Source organism: Siniperca chuatsi, linkage group LG11 (genome assembly GCF_020085105.1).
Source record: "Siniperca chuatsi isolate FFG_IHB_CAS linkage group LG11, ASM2008510v1, whole genome shotgun sequence".
In the NCBI taxonomy this organism is placed as follows: Eukaryota; Metazoa; Chordata; class Actinopteri; order Centrarchiformes; family Sinipercidae; genus Siniperca; species Siniperca chuatsi.
Window position 1 is genome coordinate 26,805,274 of NC_058052.1, and position 26,001 is coordinate 26,831,274.

At 39.6% G+C, this 26,001-nt stretch overlaps 1 protein-coding gene across 6 annotated transcripts in view; it reads right to left on the reverse strand.

Moving 5' to 3' along the window:
* atrnl1a (attractin-like 1a) overlaps window positions 1-26,001 on the reverse strand; it is a 259,623-nt gene that overhangs the window by 101,454 nt on the left and 132,168 nt on the right. For all 6 annotated transcript variants that reach the window (XM_044214108.1, XM_044214113.1, XM_044214109.1 and 3 more), the window contains 2 exons: window positions 25,427-25,584; window positions 5,555-5,616 (listed from right to left, as the gene is read on the reverse strand). In XM_044214108.1, coding sequence (XP_044070043.1) covers window positions 5,555-5,616; window positions 25,427-25,584 — 220 coding nt within the window. The remainder of the gene's footprint in view (window positions 1-5,554; window positions 5,617-25,426; window positions 25,585-26,001) is intronic.

Below are 26,001 nucleotides of genomic sequence, written 5' to 3' on the forward strand. Positions count from 1 at the left end.
CATCGTTTATCTATTAAAATTATTGTTACCTGATCTTAATTTCACTGTTGACTCGTTTCTCAAATTGTTTCATGTCGTTGCATTTTGCAATGTCTGGTTTATATTGTTTTCAAAATACTTCCACTTGCTTGTACCATTTGCATCTTCATGGGTTCACCAGGCCAGATACCCAGAACAATTACAGAAAAGACAAATATACTCAGTAACTCCCCTGCAATGATTTTCCATCCATCCTCCAAACGTACTTTCTAAAAACCCTCCACTCGCTGGGATTCAAATCCAATCAGGCCCAAGATTCCCCATTCAGTCTGTATTACCTCAGCTCATCATTAATGGGCCACAGGGCCCGAGCTCAGCCATCTAACCAATGGAGCGGAGTGGCTAATTGTCGCTATTACCAAGGCATTAGGGAGAAGGAAGAAGGAAGAGGAAGGGGGGAGAAGGAGAGGGGAGGCTGGGAGTGTCCTATGGGTTTGTTAACACTCCACTGAGCCCATTGATAGGTTTAAGACTGTTCAGCCACAGGTAATAGCAATCGAACTGATTAAACAACCAGGGAATGTGGGTAAGAATGAGTCTAGGTCCACGTATGAGTGTGTATATGATTGTGTGTGAGGTTGTGGTCCCGCACTTTAAGTGGTGCGGCTTGGTTTAAACTAACAACAAGAAATTCAAAAGCACAGCACACAGTAAACACACATACACACACATATGCAGGAGAACAGTGAAACATCTGAACCCCAGCGGGCAGAGCAAAAAAATCAATAACCTATTCGTTGAACATGAGCCACATATAGCACACAATCAGAAAAAGCTTCCCATCTGCACAACCAGCAAATCAACGCTCAGTGTAGAGACGGACCAAAGTGAGGCCCCCCGTCCTGTAACCTTTTCAACATTTAAACTTCTGACTATCTGTTGTTCACCACGGGGATCTGTCTTTTTCTAACTACTTTTCAAATTTTTTTTTTTATCCTTTGCGCAGATGCCTACTTTACATATCTAAACATCCCAATAAACTCTGCTATCCCACGCCATAGGGCTGCTTCCTAAAGATGGGCTATTTGAATTTTGAGTCGAAAAGCCCTGAATCAATTTCACATCATCAGTCAGGCGCGTGAAAAGCAGGAACCACTAGGACAAAAATAAAAAAATAAAATGTTATATTATTTAAACATTGGACTGGACTGCTACATTTCTTCCATGTATGAAGTCTTCAGTTGAGTTTGTAATTACTTGCTTACTTTGTATTTTGTACTTCTTGTTAGCATACAGCAAGTTTTTCAGTTTTTCTCTGGTACTCTGTACCTCTGCTACTTTGCAGTTCCTCACTGTATACTGTGACTCTCCCTACTACTGCTACTTCTGTCTAATCTGGTGCATGTCTGTCTGTTGTCCTGGAAGATTAATCCGCTTCTTTCTACTACTTTGTGTTTTTTATGACTGAGTGTTAAAATCCCTTTGCTCTTCTCCCATTTTCTCCTTTTCCTTAAGTATTTTTTGGAGGAAGAGTTTTCCCTGATCTGAGTCGAGGGTCTAAAGACAGACGGTGTCATATAATACACAATGTAAAGCTTGCCAGGGAAAAAAGGTGATTTTGGGCTCCATAAATATACTTGAGTTGACATGAATTAAAGTTGAGCTGCATAATTCTGAATCATGTAAAGCCATAGCTATGTATAACCGCCAAACTGCAAAAAAGTCCAAACAGTGGTTAAGTCCTTAATGTACTCAAGAAACATGCTGCTCTTGGAGAAAAAAAAAGGGTTGAAAACTTAATGCATATAGGATTATACTTTGGCTATAACCTCCACATCACTCCTGCTTACGAGTGCCTATGAGTTTGCTTTTTGCATATGTTTAAACAAATGAAGCAACTCCAAATCTGGAAAAGGTGTGGACTAATAAAATATTATAATATTTGAACAAACAGACTAAAATTTCCACAGAGAATGCTGGTGGAAGTGAACGTTGATAGGGATGGTCATTTTGAAATAAAGTGTGGGAGCTCGGGCAGTCTCATGAGCCACTTAGTGCTGAGTAGCTTCTCTGTTTTGGGAAAGAGAGAGAGACAGAGTGAGAGAGAACCTGATTGCTAATCAAGCGAGCGAGAGCTGGAAGTAATTGGACAAAGCTGAACTGCAGTGTCACCAATTAGCATTTGAGACTGTGGAGAGTGGAGACATAAATGATGTTTAATTATGGCCATTTTGCTTTTTTTCTCTCCTTCTTAGAGATGAGAAAGAATACATGAGGAGGATGGATGGAGGGGGAAGACAGGAAGAGGATGGGAAGAGAGTTTTAAACTTTTCAAAATCTTTGTGGAAGGGGATTTCACAGCTAATCAGGAAGACAGGAAGTAGAAACTTTAAGCAGTCGGGCCTAATTTTCTGGGGGGAAAAAAGTCAGTATTTAATAAAAACACAGACAAAGATTGTCCTCTGGGCCATTACAGCATAGTATATGCTTAAAATTACGTCATTGTACAAGCGTACACTAAATGATGATGGCAGCAATGAAATTATGCCATTAGCTGAGGTTTTTTTCTTTTGACATTTTTCGGTTGATTCTGCAGCATTTGAGACTTTCATCTTTCACCTTGCTGCCCTTATATTTGCCCTGCCAGCTTCCTTCTTGTTCCATTTTTTTGGATTTCACCATTTGGATTCACTGTATATAAAAATTGTATCACTAATGGAGCTACACCATTGTTCAGGCAGCAATGGAAGCAAACAGAATATGTTTTATATGTGTCTGATTTCCTTTTGCCAAATAGATTTAGGAGGAAACGTAACTACTCAATATTTAACCAAGGGCTTTGATTTGCCTAAACATACAGTAACTATAAAATGTGAATCATGCTTTAGTTGCCAGGAGTGGATATTGTGGGAAAACAAAGAAAAACATTGACAGTGACCATACGTAACTAATGTTTGTTAACGTAAATGTTTCTCTGTTATGTTAATTAGGGCCAGGTTATGTTTCCTTCAAATGTATTTGCTTGATGAGACAGACAGATACTGTACATTAGTCGATAGACAATACAGAGAGATCTCCAATCTCTCAATCACTTTACTTCTTTCTTTATTTGCTGCATATCTTTCCTCTTCTCATCCTTCCCAGTGCCAGACTGCATCTCATCACTGTGCCTTCTGCCTACAGGCTACCCTGCACACACACTCACACACAATGGGAGTCATGACTCAGGCTCTTTGGCACTCTGGCTCCTGACTACATCAGCACAGTGGAGCCAAAATGAATACACATACACACACACACACACACACACACACCCCTATGTAATGTACTGTAGACCAACAAGTCTGCATCTCTGACATGCACACAACCTATAGTTTATATGTACATGCACAACAAAACATAAAAACAGAAGAGGGAAAAAGTGTATTTACTATAGTACACTTTGATTGCTTTTACTTTGGATAGTTATATTAAGGTAAATGAATATGTATGTAACTTAATATTTGCATTCTTTAACTTAAAGCTGCATAATTTATGGTGAACGTATTAGAAAACAGTTACCCAACTACTACTACCCAGCTACTGGAAACTGGGCTTATACAGAAAGGTAAACTATACAGAAAATGTGCCATACAGCCAAAACTTTGAGCTAAAAGAGGATAAACAGCCTTGTAGAGCTGCAAATTGGTGATAAATTTATGTGAGTTTGTCACTACCCATTACATAGATTACACAGATTTGTTTGATTCTCTGTTAATATTAAAAACATTGATTAATACAGGTTTGAGTAAAAATTTAAAAACCTTTTCTTTTAATTGAGCCTTTTTCCATTATGGTCATAGTTCTATTATATAAGTAAAGGACCTTAATACCTTTTCCAGCAGTAAACATGCACATTACATTATATAACAGGGGCAGGAAATAAACCAACAACAAATCCAAAAAAAAGTCCTGTAGTTGTAGCACATAACCTTTTCTCACTGAGAGTCTGGTGCAGTGCAGAAGAGAGCAACTCATAAACAGAGCAGTGACTAACACACACACCCACACAGGCGACACTGAACTCTCCCGGCAAAACTTGACGCTGTCCCCTACTGATGACATCATCCCTCTATGCTGGCCTAAAGGTCTCTGATGTCCGGAAGCCGGCCGTGGGCACAAAAATGGCTTACTTCCTCACATGGCTGCACAGTGACACACATAAACACACACACACAAGCACGAACACACAGTCAGGAGGACACATACATACATATACAGGCAACATCGTGCACATACACGCTCACACAGACAAACACACACTTGTCCGGTGTCATAGCTGAGTGACAGAATCTTGCCTGAAGAGTGTAGACTTTATTCCAGACTTCTTCCCCAAAACACTCTCTCATTATATCCACTGCCTGTCTGCAGGACAAGCTGTAACACAAATGTCTCTCACCCACTCCAAGAAAATTCACTGCTTTGTCTGGGTGTTTGCTTTTTATTGGACTTGATGTGTGTGGAAACTGTGGTGGAGATGGGAATCATTTTTAGGATTTAAGTATTTCTATTTAAACCTTATTAAGCATAAAAATTAGTAAACAAACAACAGCTTCAGACAGTCTGCTTCAGACAGACAAACAGGAAAACAGCTACACACACACACAACAGGATGTTGTCCTGAATCTCCTTTGGGCCACCAAGCAGCTCCAGGATCAGGTCATCCAAATTACAACAAAATCCTTACTTAGTTCCAGTGGTATCTAGTCATGCAGATAGTTCAAGATGAATTGGGTTTTGATATATCTGTTGCTGATACTGCTACCACACCACAAGCAAAAAAATACATTCACTGCCATTGTATTAATGAAGGTTCGTTTTCTACTGATTTGTAAAACTGTCCACAGTGAGCTCTATGGAATATCCTGAGTAACCAAGATTGTACGTTCTAACATCAGCAGACGCCTAGCTGCTTCTCTAATTGCTCGATGATGCTAACATATACAGCAGACAGACAGTGAAGAGAACTTTTGCCTCAAATTTGACCACGCTGCTAACTCTACAGATGTTAGCTCTAGATGATGCTAATCTTCATTTATCAGAAGAACTTTCATTTGCCAGTTTTTTTACTCTGTTTCTGCAGCATCAAGCCCGGGTTGAGTGTGAATTTTCGAAGTTGAAACTTTTTGAACTCCTGCAGATATCTTTGCACCAGGTCGTGCTGCGACTTGACTTGCAAATCACCAAATCATAGTTTCAAGATTGTTAATTTGGTTTGCCAATTTTCTTTTTCTAGAGTGTAAAATTAGGCATTTTTCATCAGTTGAGGATCTTTGCTCTTTCTCCACAACCCAACTCTTACCTAGGAGTTACCCCACACTTCTGCTTGTTGCTGTTGAGCAGACTTGTGGGGTGCAAGTGACTTGCCTGAGGCTGCTGCCACCTACTGTAACTCAGTGAGTTCAGGTTATGGCCCAGTTGTGCAAAGAGCCTCTGGGAACTGAACCACTGAGCAGCAAAGCCCTGTGAGGAGCAGCTGGATGCTCTGCAGCAAACACAGTACATACAGTAAATAAGATAGTCAGGAAAAACTAACCTGAAGAAGGTGACAAAAAACTGCACCAGGTCCATGATGCTGTTGTGCTGAGAGAAAGCAATCTGTTGGAAAAGGGAAAGAGCAGAGAGGAAAAGACAGTGTATCAGTGTAAATATATACAGTTAACATATACTGAAAGTTCAAAATCTGTGGCCCAAAATGTAAAAACCAACAACAAAAACCAAACACACCAGACAAACTAAAACAGTTATGAATATTTTCTTATGCTGTAAAGAAATTTCCCAGAGCCAAACATGTCATGTCATCAAAAGTAGCAAATCCTCACATTTAAAATGCTTGGCATTTTTGCTGGATTTATTGATTACCTTTTGTATGTGTGCATTAATGTGTGTTAGTGCTCTATTCTTTCTTCCTTTAAACCTTTACTATTTAAATACAGAACCAAAATCACATATCACAATTACATAAAATCACACCTGTTGGGACTCCACAGATGAATTTGGGTGATTGAACTTTTGTTAGGAGACTGCATTCTCTTTTGTGCCACAATCCTGCCATTGAACGCAGCATTGGCCTGTCTGAACTGTGACCCGGATGTCACCAGGTCAATAAAAAGGTCAGCGATGCTTTGTTCACTCTCTTTTCTCCCGGAATCTTTCATTGCAGCAGACAGCTCGTGGCTGTTCCCCTCTCAGTGTATGCTCACCAGCAGATACCCAACTGAACTCTCCCCTCCTGGCTTTGCCGTGTAATCTGCTCGGAGCAGAAACTCGCAGTCCCCTGATCTACCAAAGTGCTGCCAAGGCCTATTAGATCTCTGCAACAAAGTTTAGCGCAAATGGCTGCCTGCCAGCTAACAGAGTACAAAGGAAGTTAACGCTGAGCTGGTAGCCACATTTTAAGTTGATGTTAGTTATGTTATGCTCCACACAGACAGAGTCTCTGCATGCTAACTAACTCCTTTTAAGCACCGTTATCCTAAACAGACCACAAACATACACCTCTAGTTTGACGCAAACACAACCACACACACGGCGGAGAGAAACTTTAAAGCTCCCGCTTCACATGTTCCTTTGTTTCTGACCACGTGGGTTCATGCTCATGCACACGAGACATTCGGAGGCAGAACAAAGAAACATACACACATTCCCTTTGGCATGCATCCAGACCTGCACGCATGCACACACACTTTTTGTTCTGTAGTTTATTGTGTGTTTTTGCTTGGTTTATCTTTTTAAATAAATGCTTGTGTATAATTATACTGGCCTCTTTGCTGCACAAGATTGAGTAATTTGCCAACCTCTTTTATGTTGAACTCCACATCCTTCAACCTACCAGCTATTAATGGTAATTATGGTTATAGTTATTAATTTAATTATTAATCTGAGTTCCAAATTGATAGTTTAGTATATTTTATGAGATCATTTCTCTTCTTTAAGAAGAGTGGTGCCCCTGAGGACTTTATTAATTAAAGTTATTTAGGATTATCTTTGATTATCTTTCTGATAACCATAATTAATTGATCACACCTAAACAAGTGGGTGTTCCCCCAAATCATTGTAAATCCCAACACACCTAAATAAAGTTAGACAAACAAAGCTCCAGGTTAAGATTAAAAATACATCAGGCCAGAGGTAGGTGATGAATAGTTTTGAAATTAACAATTACCTGTCTTAAACTGATTGAGGATGTATTCCATATCTGTAGTATAGATATTGTTTGCACAAAGCAACCAAAACACTCGGCCCTTATGTAACTGTGCTTTTCCTTAACATGTGTTATAGAGCATCATGTGAAACTGATGCAATAACTGTGGATGAACATCTTTCTTACCTAAGGCCAATGTTCAGACCTCTTACATAATTTTATTTCTGCCAAATACATTCTCACATGCTCTCTATCTCCTTGTCTGACACTCACTAAGAATACAATACAAGCCACCACCCATATGGTTTGTAGGTTATTATAAGATTAGCCTGTGAAAAAAGGTTTCTAGCCTTTTGTGCTCTCCAGTATTCTGCAGCACTTTGTTCAATTGAAGTCCGACAAACCTGCTGGATGCTACAGCACCACTAAATCCACTTACTGCACCATCCATCATCATGTTTTCTGTTCTGGGATGCTGGTGCAGTGTGTGGCCCTCTGCTGTCCTGAGTCACAGATGGGATACATGTTGACTCAGACATCCTGCGGGATTATTTTAAAGGGTCAATTCACCCAAATTACAAAAGAGAAACAAACATATTGTGCCATTTAGTCCCCGTGGTATTTAGTCATGCAGAGTTTCTGGTTTTAAGTACTGAGATTTTCAGACTGAATCATCTGCCTCCACCTAAATACAATGGAGATTAATTGAATTTTGAACTTAATAGAAACTTGACTTTCCAGAAACAACATCCTGTCACTTGGGATAATCCACAGACATTACTGGTAGTTCCCAAAGTAGTTTACAGTTAGGTCTATGACTAGATTCACCACAGCAGGTCGTTTCTAGGATGTGTTCTTTCATATGTTTCTTATTGGCAATTAAATTTATGATTTTCAAATCACAGTTTTGTTTAATTCTGACCTTGTGACACCTTTTGTGGTATGTAGTTTATGTTGTTAGTTTTTGACTCATTGTTGTTGCTGCTTATCTTGTCCAGGACATTCTTGAAAAGGAGATTTTTAATTTCAATGAGGGCCCCGTGAAATTCAATTCACCTCAAATGCATTGTAGCTTAGGCAGAAATCTCAGAATTTCTCAAAACCTGGGCCAATGAAACCAAAACTATCTGCATGAATAAATACCACCAGGGCTAAGTAGCAAAATGTGCCTTTTTATGATTTAGATGAACTGAACCTTAAAATGAAACATATGCTTTCTATGTCAACTAATGAAACGGACATATGGCACAAAAACCGTAATAAACTTTTCTCTCTCTCTCTCCATATATATATATTATTATTATTATGTTGCACCATTAAAATAAAAAATAAAAGTTAAATATATTTCCACTTCTTTCATCAGCATACACACCCACACATTGCTCACACACAACTATAAAACTATAAAAACTGTTTCTCACCTCTCACCTTATCTCATCCCTCAAAATAAAATAAAAAATAAAATAAAAAACTCTGCAATCTATCTTCATCAGCTGTTTGTGTTCACTGTATGTGTGCGCTGTTTTTGTGCATCTCAGTATATGAGAGATGCACCCTGCTGCTTCAGAGCAAAGTTTTGGCCTTCAGCTATAAAAACCTCCTGAAAAGCCATTGTTGTCCATGTTTAAACTCCCTCATGTTAAGAGGATTAATTATTACAGGAATAATTGATTTTCCATTCACTTTTCTGCCCTGTAGGAACAGAACAGAGTTTTCTCACAGACACCTGATGTCTTGTTTCTAGACAGTTGAAGGAGGATGTACATTCTGAGATAGATGCACACAGCAGAACAAGGTACTTGTAGGACATAGCTAAGCCTGGCAGTAAAATGTAATGGCCAAGCTCAAGACCACAACCAAAAGTGGACCAAAGACAATTTCTTAACCAATTTTCTGAAAGAAACGCTGAAATATGGGGTGTATAGATGCCACACGAGCAAAATTCTTGCCACCACTCCAGAGACCCAAATCAATTCCTATAAATGGAACCTGCAGTTTCGTTGCAGGTTTCAACAAAAACAGAGTCATAGACTTAGCAAATCCTACTGGCTGGTCGTTGGTTGAGTTGGTTGTTTTCATTGATGAAAACTCAAGTGCAACACACATTGGCCGCTACACATAGCGTCACATCATTTGACACCCGTAGCGCACATGGTACAGAAGCACAGAAGTAGCCAAGGTACCATAGCCATGATGCCCGATGTGGGGAGTAAAAGTGTCAGCATTACTGCCTTTCTGGAGCACCGACATGTGTCAACATTGAAATACAACAGTGGGGTATCCGAACGATCTGAAGTGCATTAACCTGGGAGAACGCCACTTATGTGTGGACTTACTTAGAAAACAAAGAGTCTGGTGTGTGTTGACCTAAATGGAATGGGAAAATACATCACCAAATCTAAACTGTACAAGGCTGTGTTGCAATAACAAAACAAGGGACAAAGCCCCGATCAGTGAATTGTAGATGTTGGGATGTGTTCATATTCAAGTTGTAACGATCAGGTTGCAACACTGACCCTTTAACAGGGATAAAATGTAAGAGTAAGTAACTTGACATTTATGATGTCTAGTTCTCAGAACCTAAATGACAAAATAAGTTACTTGTCAGTATCTTCCAAGATCAACCAATATGACTGTTCCAAAAACAACTGACTTCCCTGATCTGCCACCTCTATGGTTAAGATTTGATGAGGTTTAGCCAAGTGAAACTACTTGGTTAGGGTTAGGAAAACATCGCTGTCCTGGTTAAAAGAATTTAATGTTGACTGGTGGCATGAGACCAGACCAAATCACAGTCTCTTGTGTCAAAGTACTACTAACTATCTATTCCTACCTCCCCCCAAAGATGTTTTACGACAGTATAACAACGTCACACTTCTTTCACTTTTGCTACTTTGACAGTAATTTAAGTACATGCCAGTATTAACAAAAGTATACTTATTTATATTTGAAAAATATTTCTGTGAAAAAACAATTTAATAATGCTTTTCTGGCTAAATAAAGACCCTATAAAAAAACATTAAAAAAGTTATGTACATTCATTATTTTCATAATGGAAACTACTGCTTATACTTTGGAATCTACAGTGTGTTAGAGCAGAAGCAGACATTGGATGACATTGACTTCAGCTTCCAGCTTACTGTGGATGAGGACATGCTTTGTAACATTTTGTTGTTTACTCGGCTGTCAAGTCTTTAGTGTGAAAACTAAGTTCAGGATCTAATAAGTTCCTAATAATGAGGCTGCAATTTAACTTTAGACGTCTTCACATGTTTCTCAGTGAGCTGTTTCATAAGATATCAACCCTGTCAGGCAGAACTGAACTCTTTTATTCATTTTAATTTTTACATTAAGAGGTGCATAGTCACATGTATATTTCATTTTAATTGCCTTAAAAGACTCAAAGTCTTGCATTTTCTGTTATAAAACTTTAAGACAACGTGAAAGTGGTACAGCAGAGGCCACCGATGTGCAAATTAGCATGTGACATCATCTGATCCTCATGACAGGTGGACTGCCAAAGATCCACTTTGAAAATCTGTAAGAACCCTGAGCAGCACTGCTTCTAACAGGGACTATAAAGTATAAAAATACTGATCACAGGCATCACAATACATTTGACAGCAATATATTTCAAGCATGTTCGACATGGGGATACCTTTAAATGGCCCTAATAGCCGGAAAGGCTGTGTCTTTGTCTTTGGTGAATCCTCTGAGACTAGTTGGGAGGGGAAGAGAGAAAGAAATGGGGCAGAATGGGCTTAAGAGGTTTACCGGCATTTGTGCAGCAGGTAAAATGGCCTGACAGTGAAAAACCTGCAGAAAAGCTGATTTTGGTCCAGAGGGATGCAGCATTAATACAGGCATCAGGGAGAAAAGAGTCTGGCTTTGCATTCAGGCCTCCAATACAACAATTTACATCATAACCCCCTGACAATATAAAGACTTATCACAAATGTACACACATGCACATATACTGCAAGAAAATGGATAAACATACATTCAAAAACTAATGCAACAAATAACTATTCATAACAGGTAAGACAATTGTGGACCAATTGTGAACATTATACTTATTATAGTAAATTAATACATTCTCTATCATTCCTCCTAATTTATTTTTCACACACACACACACACACTTTCCAGTCCCACACCAACTTCAGCCAACAGCCATCATTTCAATTTACAACAACTGCAGTCGTTAAACAACTATAATCAATAAGCTGTTTAGACCACACCCTTTTCTTCCTGATCCAACACCACTGCAGAGCCACAAACCCACAAGTCTGAAAGCATTACAAATACAAACACATAAGCATGACACAAGCTAAATGCACACAAAAGAATGTAAACATTATCATAAACATGTAATACTTAATGCAATCCAATAATCCTGAAAAGTATGTACTCTATGACTGTGTCATAGAGGTGGTGAATCTGTTCTATGGTCATTTCACAAGCTACACTTTTTTGTCAAAACAAAACATTCTGTCTCTCTGATTTATTTTATAGAAAAAACTGTGCAGGATATAACTGTTGCTGTTGCATTTACATGTACAGTAGAAGACTGCAATTTTGGAAGCAAGGACTGTTGCACAGTGTCACAGTTTGAGTAGTTTGTTACCATAGCAACACTCGCCACTTCCTTACACAAAACTGGTAAAAGTAAGACAATATCTTAAATTATTTACTGATGTCCTAATATAAATCGCTGTCTACTACTGTTAAGTACCATATTGGCTCAAACATAAGACAATATTTTAATCTGGAATTTACAGTGAAATTAAGTGTGGTCATATTATATGTGAGGACTAAACATACATAAAATATTCTTTTTGAGTTGAGAGAGTATCGGTATAACACCGGCTTCTACACAGAGTGTTGTGTTGGGCCTCGCCGCGCACGTGTGCAGAACACAGACAGTGGCCTAGTTGGGAAGGGCAAAGCTTTGACCCGAGGCCTGAATGGGAAACAAAGGCAGGACAGTAGAACAGCACCAAATCTCCATTCACTTCATTCACACTTAGGTGTAAGATTGATGCGAGATCCAGGTGGAAGCCAATGCGAGATCTCAGTTGAATCTAAACACAGGATTCCTATTGGACGAGACGCGCAATACAGCGCATGAAATCCCAGCGCACAGCTATGAAGTCATCACCTCTACCTCTACCTGCAGAAGGAAGAGACACGGACTGAACGTTTTCTTTATGGAGAGCAAGACCGCAGCCGAGCCTCTCTCCCCACCAATGTCGACTACTGCTTCCCTCCACTGCCATTCAAAGGCGTTCTGCTGTTGAAACCACCGACAGTGCTGACCGACCCCACACAACAGACATTATATGTTTGCTGATTGTTGTATGCTTATTGTGCTTAGACTAGACGATGGTGGTTGTTGGCTGAAGTTATTGTTAATCAGTGCTAAGGTTAAATAAACGCTATTGTATCTTTAAAAGGCCAGTTGCCTGTGGTTATTGTGCGTACATGTTGTAATGACAGCTGGTTGTGACGGTCAGTGCTCGGATTCACCCTTCACTGTCCACTATTATTAATGTAAGATGGTACTTTAAATATCAGCATTTTTAGGTGGACAGCCACTTTGAGACTGTTTTTCACATTTGGATATTGGTCCCTGATCCCATGGTGGTGCCCCATAATTATTAATCCATATTAATAATTTTGTTATATAAATAATTTGATTAATATTCATAAATATCTTTGATATTTTGCTAATAACCAAACCTGCCCTACCTGAATCCCAACAGTTGCATTATGGGTTGTTTGTAGCCTTAAACCTGCAATACCTTTTTAGCCACTTGGGGGCAGCGAAAAATGTTGTGAACACACAGTGACATATCATCACCTTTTAAGTTGATATGGTGAACTTGTTAGCAAACAGTTTCTTATTTACATATCTAGCAGGTACGGAGCAATATTATCATTCATTTGGAGTCGTGTTTGTGTCCACCTGGCGACGTTAGCTCTGATTTTGGTCTCTACAGACTCCTGAGGGAAATATCCGACTCTATAGCTGCAAAATGCTCCACTATGTTCAGCAGTTAGTCACTAACTTGTGTGTGTCTGCTGTTGGTCCTGAGCAGGTAGTGTACAGTGGGTTCGTAGAGCTTTTTCTCTGAAAACAGTTGCCTGCTGCGCCCGAAAACAACACTATGAGCGGTGAAAGTGAACCAGAACAGTAAAGTTGTGGGCCAGACAGCTAAACAATGATATAAATAATAATATATACTCAATATGAAGCTCCCTTAAGCCGAGGGGAGCTGCAGAACCGGGTGATAGTTCTCTGTGGGTTCATCACTAGGAGTGACCCCTTTGACATTGTCATTTGACACATTGTTATTATAAAAATATCGATTATAGCCACTTTAATCTTGCTAGGCTAGCGAGTTTGTCTGTTTATAGTGTTTCTTTTAGAGTTAATCAGTCCTAAAAGTTTTCAATTGGTTCGGTTTAAGCTATAGGAGTTCCCGCCGGCTTGTGTAATGTGTGACAAGTGAAAATGTGTCAAAGGGTCTCCCGAATCATCTGTTAGGCAGCTAGAAATTAACGGTGTCACAGAATGTCAAGATATAGGAGCTCAAACTATTTGACAAAGTTTGTGAAAGCACGCTTAGTCTTCTATGAATGGGTAGGAGGCACTCTGACGCTTTTCGGAAACACAACTTAAGTTTAAGAAGGTTCCTAAGATTTTACGATCATCTTAGCCATGAGATTTTCTCTCTCTCAGAAAGGGACCCAGATCAATAAGCTGAAGAACTGTTTGCCTTATGTGTTTCCTGAACTCACTGGAAATGCCTGAAATGTGTCCTTCAGTATATTCACCTCTAAGATTTTAATGACTCCAGTGTTAGACAGATAAATGTAACTAATGCAATAAACCAAGTGTTTAATGTGGAGATTGGAGCTTCTGCAACAAGGTGTGATGACTCTGCTGACACAGAGTTGGTTCTGATTCAAAAGGCAAGTAGAAGAAATACTGCAGGGAAGATGACCACAGATGGGACTTCTCTAACAGACTAATAAATACTGAAATAACCTACACATTATGGCACACATATAAAAAAACAGCAGCTGTATTCCTTTTCTATAGAATATAATTGTTTTGAGATCAGGGGTCAACTGACTGTTCAGGGGGGATATTTTTTTAATCTTGAAGCTAGAACTGCAATTACTACAGGAGAAAGCGTGAGAATAAGAGAAAGGAACTGAGGGAGGAGAGAGAGGCAAAAGATGAGAGAAACAGGAATGACGTAAAGAGGACTCCAAGGACCCCGATTCTTCAGTCCAGTCATTACTGAGGGCCAACGGTGGCCTTCGGGGGACAAACTCACGAGCTGTGACAGCAATGGGCTGCCTTTTATTTCCCTAACCCTGAGCCAAGGGCCGCTTGTTAAAACCTGGAATGAAAGAAAGTATTTGGCTAATCAATAAGGGAAGGGAGGGGAGAAAAAGAGAAAGTCATAAGAAGTATGACACAAGTGAAAAAGAGATGAAAACAAGAAGAGAAGCTGATGCAGATGAATGGAAGACTGGAGATGATGAGAGGGGAGCAGGAGAGAGGATGATGGTGGGTAAAGATAAAGGAATCAGTTCATTTACTCTTCTCACTTAATCCTCATCAGGACTGCAGGCTGCTCATATACACTGGGTAGAAGGCAGGAAGACAAGCCTGGAAAACCAACCATCACTGGGACAACACTGATAGACACTCACTCATAGCTACAGAAGATGAGGAGCAGAGGAGCATGTGATTATTCCTTTCCACACTAGGAAAAACATACAGTAGCTGCACTGGCCTCTATGGGTCTGTTTTTGCTCTCAAGCCTCTGACCACAGCCAACATCACAGCTGGGTGTGGTCAGGTGTGGTCTATTTTAATTGTGACCACACCCATGTGTAATGTAATAGCACCACCACGATACACACTGCTGTAGAGGGTGTGGAAAAAATATATACTAGCCACCACTAGTTGTTAGTGCAAGCCAGATTATGAGACTGGGTGCAGTTACTCTTTAAGTCTGAAGTATGACAGTTAAACATTAATCAATGACATCATTAAATTAAAAATAATAATACGATTAGAATAATAATTTGATTAGAAACTGTACTTCCAAAAGAAATGTCACTTCAAAGTCCAGCGTCTGTTTTTTCTGAGCTTTTTATCTTTAGAAACCGTCACTGAAGTTCACCTTCTTTTCTGACACAATTGTGTTGAATTTTTTCTATGCCTCTTTTACACCTTTTTTTGGTCTAACTCTACAGAGCCTAGCAGGTGTAAGATAGGGAAATATGTGATGGTTCCATCCAATCATTAATTTGAGTGTTCCAATAACAAATGGCTCCCTCAAATGACAAATTATTATGCTCAATATATGCATTTAATTCCTTCATTTTAGTCATTAATTTTCTCAAATTAACAATTCCCAACCATGAAATACTAAATTATGCTATCACATTAGTACAAGATCAAAATCAAACTATATTAAATTCAACGGTCTAAAGTGAGATTGTTGAGAGGCAAAAACAAAAGGAATGATAACAGTTTTACAGACATTTACATCATTTAATCCAGAAGGAAATGAAATGACTGTGCATGCTTCTTATTGTGACTTTGGGTAGTTTGTGTTTTCCCTGTCAAACAGGTTTAAATTAGGCCAAGGCAATTGTGCAGTACTCTTATTATACAGTGATTTTAGTGGAACTTATGTACCCTACAGTATTCACAGCTATTGGTTTTATAAGTAATAATGTTTAGGACACACATGTTAACATCAGCATGTTAGCAAATGTACATGTGAATTTTCCAGGGATTAAAATGTGTTTACCACACACACTCTTCCTCTGCATTTACATATTCATGAGGACCTAATGACCAAAGTGAGGCAGTTGCCAAGTGCCACTCCACCTACATGGTATGCAAATGTGTCCAGCTCTGCCATATGTGTGCACTTGTTTGGAGAGCTCACAGATGTAGCACATTTTAACACGAGCTTAAGACCCACTGCTGCATCAATCTGCAGCTCAAACTCCAGTATCAAACTGCAGTGAAAACACAACATGTAACACCTGAACAGTCAGAATGTTTGATTTCTGTTCACTCTGGAATGTGTAATGTCGTCTTCCATGTTGTCATGTACAATTCTATCACTCACTAATCAGTCACCATCAGTAACTAACTTAAGTCTGTTCAAACAGTCAAATGACAGTGGCTTGTGAAAATGTCTCTTTAAATGAACTCAAAGTGTGAATAACATGTTTATGCAGTATATTACGTAAAATTACACCACTATTTTTGGCTGGACAGCAGCAAAGCAGTGCCAGCCTTATAAACGCAAAGGTCTGTCCCTGAGTGAGTGAGTGAGTGAGTGAGTGAGTGAGTGAAGTTACAGCGTTGGTTGGTCCATTGTGGTACTTTCCCCATTGGCTGTTGCCCTTTCAAAATGAATAGGCGCGAACGTTAGTTACGTACCGTAACTCCAGATTCTATAAGTATAGGTGCAGCCCTCTAAGGCTATTTCTAGTTCACCCCTCGCTCGCACAGCACTGAGGACTTTTAGTCTACACCCACTTACTACGTGGGCCCCACCTCGGTCTCACCTTGTGTATAAGGTGACAACAGACAATCAACTCCCAAAAAGCTAGTTAAAGGAACCAGTTGGGCCCATTTGCTTAGAGTGCTGTGCCTACTCCGAATCTGGAGTTATGGTACGTAACTAACGTTCTAATTCGAATAGGCTTCGCCCTCTAAGGCTATCGCTAGTGGACTAAGAGCGAAACAGGATGTGGTCCATGCCCCACTGGGGCTAACCACAAGCACAAACACACCCACTTCACGAGAAACCAATAATCAGTCCATGCCTCGCCAATGTATCACAGTGCAATGGCGCATCACAGTACATTATGACACAGACACAGTACAATACCTGATATTCACCATGAGGGAATGAGACTGGAAAACATAAAAACTACTGCTGTGGGAAGCGTAGCCAATGGTTATGCACTGCAGAGCAGCAGAGAAAATAGCTCTCCAGCCACTGAGAGGCATGAGGGAGAGCGCACAGTTATAGCACCCCAAACAACAACCACTCTGTCGATACTGTGAGTCATAGAAAAACTAGAGACATCCCGCAGACAGAAACGAATGAAAGAGCAGGGGGAGTTAAGAGATTATTAGTGTAGAACCATGTAACAATGAAAATAAATGGTAATAAATGTGATGTTACTAGATTAACCAGCAGAGAGAGAGACAGAGAGATAGATCGAGAGATATTTTTTACATAAACATTTTTGATGAGTTGTTTCAGATAAATTTTACTATCAGAGTACGAGAAATATTTCACTGAGCGTTAAAATATTATGCTGCCTAAATATATTCTAATTATTATTTGTAATATTTATCATTTCGCCAGTTTCTCATGTTCCAAACTCAGAATGGTGCACTGCACCGGTGTTTGAAGACCTGCAATTCAACCAATAAGAGCCCAGTCAGACTAGAAAGAGGCTCAGCAAAATTCATTTGCTGGTCCTCACAAAATAGGTGGAGCTCGAAGCTTAGTGATGTAGTGACTATTTGCAGTGCAAGTTGATGATCTACTACCAGTCACTAACTGGACATTAAGTTAAAGTTTATTCAAGAGATGTATTTGTACCATCAACTCCTGCTGCAGATTATGCTGCATCTCTTTTGTGGAGCAGTTTATACTTTTTATAATTTGTGGAGCACAGACGTTTTACATTAAACTCTCCATTCCCTCAAGGGTCAGAGCTGTCAGCGGTGCTAATGTATGTGTGAAAGTTACCTTGCCTCTACAAGCGAATGCACTGATCACAGGGATTCCATTGAAACAATGATTTTTTTCCCCAAATAAATGCTAGTGTGACCAGGCCCTAACACATACCATGTATGTATTCCCAGGACCAGCCTAATTTGTCCTGATGTTGCTGATGACTGCTGCTGACTTCCTGCCTCGTCAAATGGGCAGCACTCAGCCTTTCCTCTTCTCTTCCCCCCTATGGAACATAATACTGCCTCAATGAGATGCATCAGATAGACCCTGCTCCTCATCTGTCTGTGTGTGTGTGTGTGTGTGCTGGTCAGACAGTTAACCGTTTCAGCTTCTGTTTCAACCGAATAAAGGACACTGACATGATCAGAGACGTGTGTGTGTGTGTGTGTGTGTGAGAGAGTATGTCAGATATCTGATTAGGAGAGGCATCCTATTTAATGATGACAGGCACAGAGGATAAATAAGTGACTGAGCGGCAAATCAAATCAACCGACCACTCACACCAGCACTGACATTCGTCTGCAACAAAATGGCTGCTCACCTCTGACAGAAGGCTTTTAATCAGCTGGCCTATAGGCTGAGATGCATGGAGGGACGTAGACAGGGAGGCAGAAGATGCGGACAGATGGAAGTGGACATGAGAAGAACCGTGTGTTGTTCAGTAAAAATTACAAATGTGGAGCAGAAACTATTTTTTCTATTTTTTCAGCTAAGTGTGTTTTGTTTCCTGCTGTCGTTTTTAATTTAGTGTCTCTGAAACAGAGTGGAAACAAAGGGCTGTTCATCGCAGTCGATTTTCAAGTTATTACAGTCCTCTCTTGTTGAGATAACATTTTCTGCTAAATTACAAACAGAGATGTTCAAATTAGAAACAGTTATGGTCCCAAGTTATACAACTTCTGGCTAAATTAACAGTTAGTTCTTTCAAAACAGAAAGATGGAGAGAAACTGGGTCATGTTCCCATAATGTTTGTAGGCTCAATCAATAAAACATGATTTTTTGATTAGAAACAAATCCAGGCCAGTCCTTGTTTGTGGAAAAATTGTGTCAAAATTAACAACGTAACGAACTGTGACCCTAAAAACCGAGGCACATACCGAACCGGGATTTTTGCTGTTGTTACACCCATAAACTTGACTATTTCCTGTTTAGTTAAAACACTGAGTATTTAGCATCTTTTTCACAAAATGGAGACATACTTGTGTTAACAGCTAAAGGGATCCTAAATAATGTCTGGGCCGATGCTGTAACTCGCCCCTGCATACATTTAAACCAGGAACATTCTGGTAAATGTCGTGTCATGATGGTGAGTGCAGGAGAGCGAAGATGAAGGTGCAAGGTCAGTGTGACAGAACCAATCAAAATCTGTTTCAGCAGAAGGGCCGATCCCAACACCTCCCTCTGCCTTACAACCAGCCCCTACCTCCCAGCTGACGTCAGGATGCCGCCAGGGAAACACTCACAGGTCACATTAGTGTCTGTGCATATACTGTATGTGTGTGTTTTCATGGATTTCTACCTTTCTGAGGACAAATTTAAGTTTTAGACCTGCTAGGTAAGGACATTTTGCAGTGAGAACTCTATTTTTACCTTTTCTCCCAACATAGAATGTTGTGTGCAAGTCCGAATGCTTTATCAGTGTTTCAACTTGGCTGATTCAGATCTAGCGTTCTACATGTAAGACTTTTTACCCATTCTGGGAGACGTTTCTTGTCTGCCAATTTTCCTGTCTCTTTGTTGCATGTTGTTTAGGTATCTACTACTGTGCCGCTTTGCTATCATACAATACTAGAAAAAAGACATCATTAGCATGGCCACAAGAGGTCGTTTTAAGGGTTTGAACTAATGAACTAATGACTATTGCTGATGTATTTTGGATGAGTACAGCCTTAGTGAAAAAGAAGAAGAGAGCCAACCAGCAACACAAACCACAGGTCGCAGGGTTGCAGTGTCACGGGTGTACATGGGTCTAAATGCTTTTGCGTGTGGGGCAAATGTTGAAATCTTTGTTCTTTGGCAAAGACATGAAGAGGCTTTCACAGAATAAGAGAAAGGAGATAAATATAGAAATAAAGTGAGAGAGGGATACATCATGTGCTGTAAGTGAAGCAGTGCCCTGAGTCTGTCAGAGAGTCAACGACAGACTTCAGACCAGCAGAGGCCTGCAGTGCAGCTAGCCAAGGGGTCCCTATGAGTTAGAGGAGGACCTGACATCCAGACCGTGTGAAGTGAGTCTGTGTGTCAGTGTGTGTGTTTGTGTTTCACTGCCACAAACAATAACTCCAAATTTGGTGTTAACACAGGTTGCCCAACTTTCACACATACGCAGCTAAAGGGTTAGATCGGTAAGATTCTGTGAGTAAGCAAGATTTACTTTCAGTTATGATCTCTGATATTCAAAATACTATATGTTCACTACACCCCACAATAAGAACGTGTTAGAAGAAATGGCCTTATCGGCTTTATGAGTACAAATGCTAAATCTTGAGAAAGTCAGAGAAAAAGTCATAGTGTAAAATAAACTGGGGTTTATCCTGTTGGAAGCATGAATGCGCTCAGTACATCTTACTACTCACTACTTGCCTTTTAGATTACAAAATACACTACTTAAGTTGACAATTTGTGAGAGGGTCCCAAAAGAAAGCCCATATAGACTGTCCAAAAACAAAATAGTTCATCATCAGTAATTTCATGGCAATCTGTCTTTTAGATTTTGGCATTTTTCATGAACAATTAAGAATTTTAGGCTGATAGTAACACTTGACAATGGTAAACGTCACAGAATGAGCAAAAATATTCCTCCTCTGGGGACCATGAATATTCACAGCCAATTTCACAGACATCCAGCCACTGTTTATTGGTCAAGGAGAAAGTTTGACCTGACGGTGGCAGTAAACAAAAGGTCAGAAGGGCATTAAAATAATTTGAAATCATCCCCCCAGGGAGTAATGAATAACTATTCCACATTTCCTGACATCTGGCCAGTACTTGTCGAGATCTGTTGCTGTGAGGTGTTTGTGCTCTCTCTCTTCAGCCTTCATGTTTGTACACGTGTGTGTGTTTGTGTGCATGCTATTTTGTGTGCACCTGTATATGTGTGTGCGCGCGAAGGTCTATTAGATCAAATATATCAGACCAGGTCATTACCAATTCTCAGGACAATTTCTCATTCTCACCCTGTTCTGGAGTCGGAAGCCACCAAGGTTACAGGGCTGGACGTTGAGTGCTTCTCATGTTACACACAGGCACATCTGACATGGCGGCAAGATAGGCCTCATCGTGGTAATTATCATATCACCTTTCAACCAGCAGATATATGGAGCTCTGATAATGTAGCATTAATGGGAAATGCATATGAGGGGAGCGATCGATGGACAAATGACCCATAACGAGGCGCATACACCAAAACGACTACAAGCTGTGACTACAAGTGATAATACAAACTGATTGGGATTAAGTTTCCAAATTATGTTTCCACTTGAAATGACAAGGTGACCTTTTATCTTTTAGCAGCACTAGCCTAAACTGGTCATGGCTTTATTTCTTGCTGCTCAGTAGGCCCTCAACATATGATCAGTAGCAGAATCGCTTTAACTAAGTGGGAGTATTATTTGTTTGCACAAAAAGAGCAAAGATGCCAAACCTTATGGCAGTAGTACCTTACAACACACACTCACATTTTACACCTCTCCGCTACGTTCAATCAGCTTCAAGTTCAAGACCTTGTTTGTCGGTGACTGCTTCATGAGATGACAGCTGTCTGTCATGTAACGTCCCATTATGGACAAAAACAAACAAAAACAAAGCCTTATATTTTAAATATTATTCATATCATAAATCTAATTTTTCAAAATAACCGTTACAGTGAGGGATCATTTCACATCTGCAAGATGATTTCAATTCTGTATTTTCCCTTTAACTTTTACCTGAATGCTAATGAAACCTAGCAGATACTGTAGTCCTTCCCATTTATCGTTCTTCCATCCATCTCTCCATTCATCAGTCCATCCATCCATCCATCTATCCATCCTCTGCTTTACACCTTTATTTGTCTCCAGACCTGATGTCCTTCTCCCTCAATCTATCAATTAGGCTGTCTCCACTTTCTCAACACTGGGCATTTTGACTGTACGGTAGTCTTAACATCAGTTAACCAGTCAGCCTGTCTTCACTCTCCCCTAATTTCTCCATTCTGTCACTTCTTGACTCCATCCATCAGCACACACCCCGCACCCTGCATGACAGTCATCTTAAAATATCACCGCTAAAAGTCTACTTCAATTTAATGGATCATAAGGCTGGAGCGTTTATAGTTTAGTGTGTGTGGCTGCCGCCTGGAGATTTAATCCAGTGCTGCATAATTGATGGAGAAACATTGGAAAACTCACAGATCATTAAATGTGATAGCAGATTTGCCAAACACTTTTCAGAATAGTTTATGCTCAACGTCCTGTCAGGGCTATATGTTCTGCAGAGAGACAGCTCCTGAAAATTGCCGATGATGATGACGATGATGATGATGCAAATCATACTTTGTGCTTTACCTTGTTCATCCAAACATCTTAACTGACATACTTAGGAATGAGATTCAATATAATGGCTGTAAATCCCTTGCAGATTGTTTCTGTTACTTTCTGCAGATCTCAACATGCCGGACCTGACAGTTATATTAAACTTTAATCATTTTTACATGAAAACCTTTTTTAAACTTTGGAAATTCCATAATTAAAGGCATAAACTGTGTTGTGAAAATAGAGATTTCGTTTCTGAATTCAATTTTTTTATTATCAATCTATTTTAACACAAAAGCAGTTTTTAACTTGCATACTGTACTGTACAACTTGTAGGTGAGAAATATTGTTACATTTTAAGAGTAAATGTCACAGTGAAGATAATAATACACTTTATTATTTATGTCTTCTGTTATTTAAAAAATTGAGAAAGAATTTCAGAATATTCCCTCAGCAATTACAAGATATATTCATTTCACCAACATGGTTTATTGGAAACTGATGCTTGTCAAACAAAAGGTTTGAGTAACTACATCACATGGTGTCTTAGTATGAGTGTCAGCATAACTTGACAGTCTTTAAAATATAGTATTATACTGAACAGACGTGCATCTTGTATTTTATTATTCACTGATTATTGAATAACTTTATTATTCCCAAAGGAAAATTGATTTACAGTGTGGGCACAGAAATAATAAACTTACAAATTAAAAACAAATTAAAGACACAAGTAATTTAATAGAGCACTTGCACAATGCAGTGAACTGAACTGCATTTAAAACATTGTTGTGAAAGACAACAAATGAAAAGTATAATTAATTTTGTGAACCCAATGCGATGAACATTCTTTTTCTTTCTTTGATTCAGATTTGTTAAAGATGAAGGTAAATTAGACAACCAACCTAACTCTTCGGTGGTATTTTCCTTCCTGTAAATCAAACCCGATACACTGAATTTATCACCTGCTTCACGTCATAAGTCACCATCAGCACCACCACTGCCACCATCATCATCGCCCAAATCAGCAGCAGAGTTCTCTTTCTGTGGCCACATAATGTAGCTATTAAACAGAACAAGAAGAACCGTGAGCTCAGGGCTCCAAACTGCGACCATTTAGTTCCATTTTGTAGCCATTTTTGGAGACAGTGCTACTAATTTTTTTTAACTAGAAGCACCAGTGTGACTTGCAAATTCCCGCCGTTTTTGTTTTGTTTTTTAAAATAGTCATCGTATATCATTTGAAACACCAGAGGGAGCGAGAATTGGTGTGTGTTTGTGTAAGCGTGTAGTACTCATGTTGTAGGGACATAAATCTGTGTACACAGTCCCATTGTGGGGACTCGCCTTCCTTGTGTGTGTGTGTGTGTGTGTGTGTGTGTGTGTGTAGCTACCTGTGTCTGGTCTGTAAGTGCTCTCGCTTGGCCCTTTGGTGACAATGAAACGAACTATCGATTCATTTTTCAAAAGAAAAGATCATTCAGACCGTCCTATAGTCGGACTGGCCATCGCGAGACCCGGGAGAAATCCCGGTGGGCCGGTCGCTCTGTGGGCCGCTTGAGCAGCCCATTATAGAAAAACAAGAGCGAGAGATGCATGTCGTCGGCCAACATCCTCCTCCAATACCAGTTCAACTGTTAGTCAAGGTTTTGCAGCTGAAGCCATAAGAGAGAAGACAACAGGGATAAGATAAGCAAGGTTTGGGGTTGGTTAGTTGGCCATTTAGCTGCATCGGGTGCCTTTTGTTGTAACATCAACTTTTCATGTAGCCGATGCGCTCGTCAATGGCACTTTTCATGAACCGACCAAACGCAGCCTTGATGGGGCAGGACATTATAAAGAGGTTGACGTGCTACAGTAAACTTTCGAAATGTCAAACTCGTTGTTAAGCAATGAATGGTTATGGTTATTGACAAGGTTGTACTTAACATTAACAAATTAGAGAATAACCACCGAATTAATGAAGGAACACAACCTACAGAAATTAGAAATGTTGGTTGTGTGTTTCTTAAACTGCTGTATTGTCCAACTGGAATTAATACTATCATTATATAATTATTATATTTATATAATACTGACATTATACTAATATATTGAAATTATACTATTTATTTAATGTTATAATATTCTACTAATACAATAATTTATACTAGTTACTCATCCAGGTTGTGGATAGTGCATCCGCAGTGGACAGTAGCTTTAGCCCGAGCCAGAATGCCAGAGCCATTGTGCCAATGGATGGGTATCGTGTGCTCCTTCCAGCCAGCCACCTTCCCCTTGTTATATTTTACATCTATTTTACTAAGTTATTTTTGTAAATATTGTTCAGTAATCGTGTTTAGGCTACATGAAGTGTGGCGTGAGTTGCGTGGGTGGTGGTGTATCACCGGGTTATATTTATTACTGAATTTCTGTCTGTTAGAGCAACTTCATTTAGTTTTCAGTTACTTTAGTTGTCTTATTTCTCTGTTTAAGTATCTGTCTGTGTCTCCTTTCTGGGTTTACATATTGTTTGCCTGAAACATTGGAACAATTAGTCGATTAATTGGGTTAATCAATACGTTCATCCGCAATGGTTCCAGCTTCTCAATGTCAGGCTTTGCTGCTTTTCTATGTTTTATATGACTATAAATTAATTAGCTTTGATTGGGGACTCTTGATCTGGCAAAACAAGTCATTTGTAGACTTCACCTTGGGCACTGGGGACTTGTGATGGGCAGTTTTCACTGTTCTAGATAACAGTGATAATCAATAACGATTAAATTAATCAATAGCCCTTATAGCCAGCCTGTTGGCCTGATTTTTCCTATTCACTGATCAGTGGTGAGTTTTGGTAAAAATTAAATGCAATGAAGTTAAAATGATTGTAAACATCAATTTATGTTGTCATTATCCTTCATCCTCCTCACAACCAAACCCCATGTATCCTTCCCGCCCCTAAGCCTCTAACCTGGATCTTGATTGGCCAGCTGAAGTTGGACACATAGACGTAGAAGGTGATGTTGTGGTGAAGTCTGAAGTTGAACTTTTCACACGAGAAACTGTCACGGTGCTCCTTGATGTTGGTCCTCGCTATGATGGGCATCTCTTCACCTGAGATGGTGCCAGCTGTGAGGGACAGAGAATAGTTTGAGAGAAATATAGTAGAACAAAGTGTAAAAATGAATTACAAAAGGGGATACTTTCTAGGGTATAGAAAAACAAATCAATCAAGCACAGAACTATTTTGCTATCCTAGCAGTCTGACGCTAAAAGAATATCATTCACAAAGTAATTTACTAGCATCTCAACCGTGTTCAATGTCTAAGGCTAAAGGGACAAACAGTGATACCTTTCAGGGTGTTTATTGCATTTCTGCTCAAGAGCCTTCATTTATTGTAGAAAACCAATAGACAACATATCAAATGCAGCTCGTGGCTAGCAGTGTCTCTTTGTTTTCAACGAGAAATGTCACCAGAGGTCCTCTCAGAGGTGAAGGATGTGAGAGAGTAAACAAAACAAAAAACCCTGTCAGATAAGGAAAGG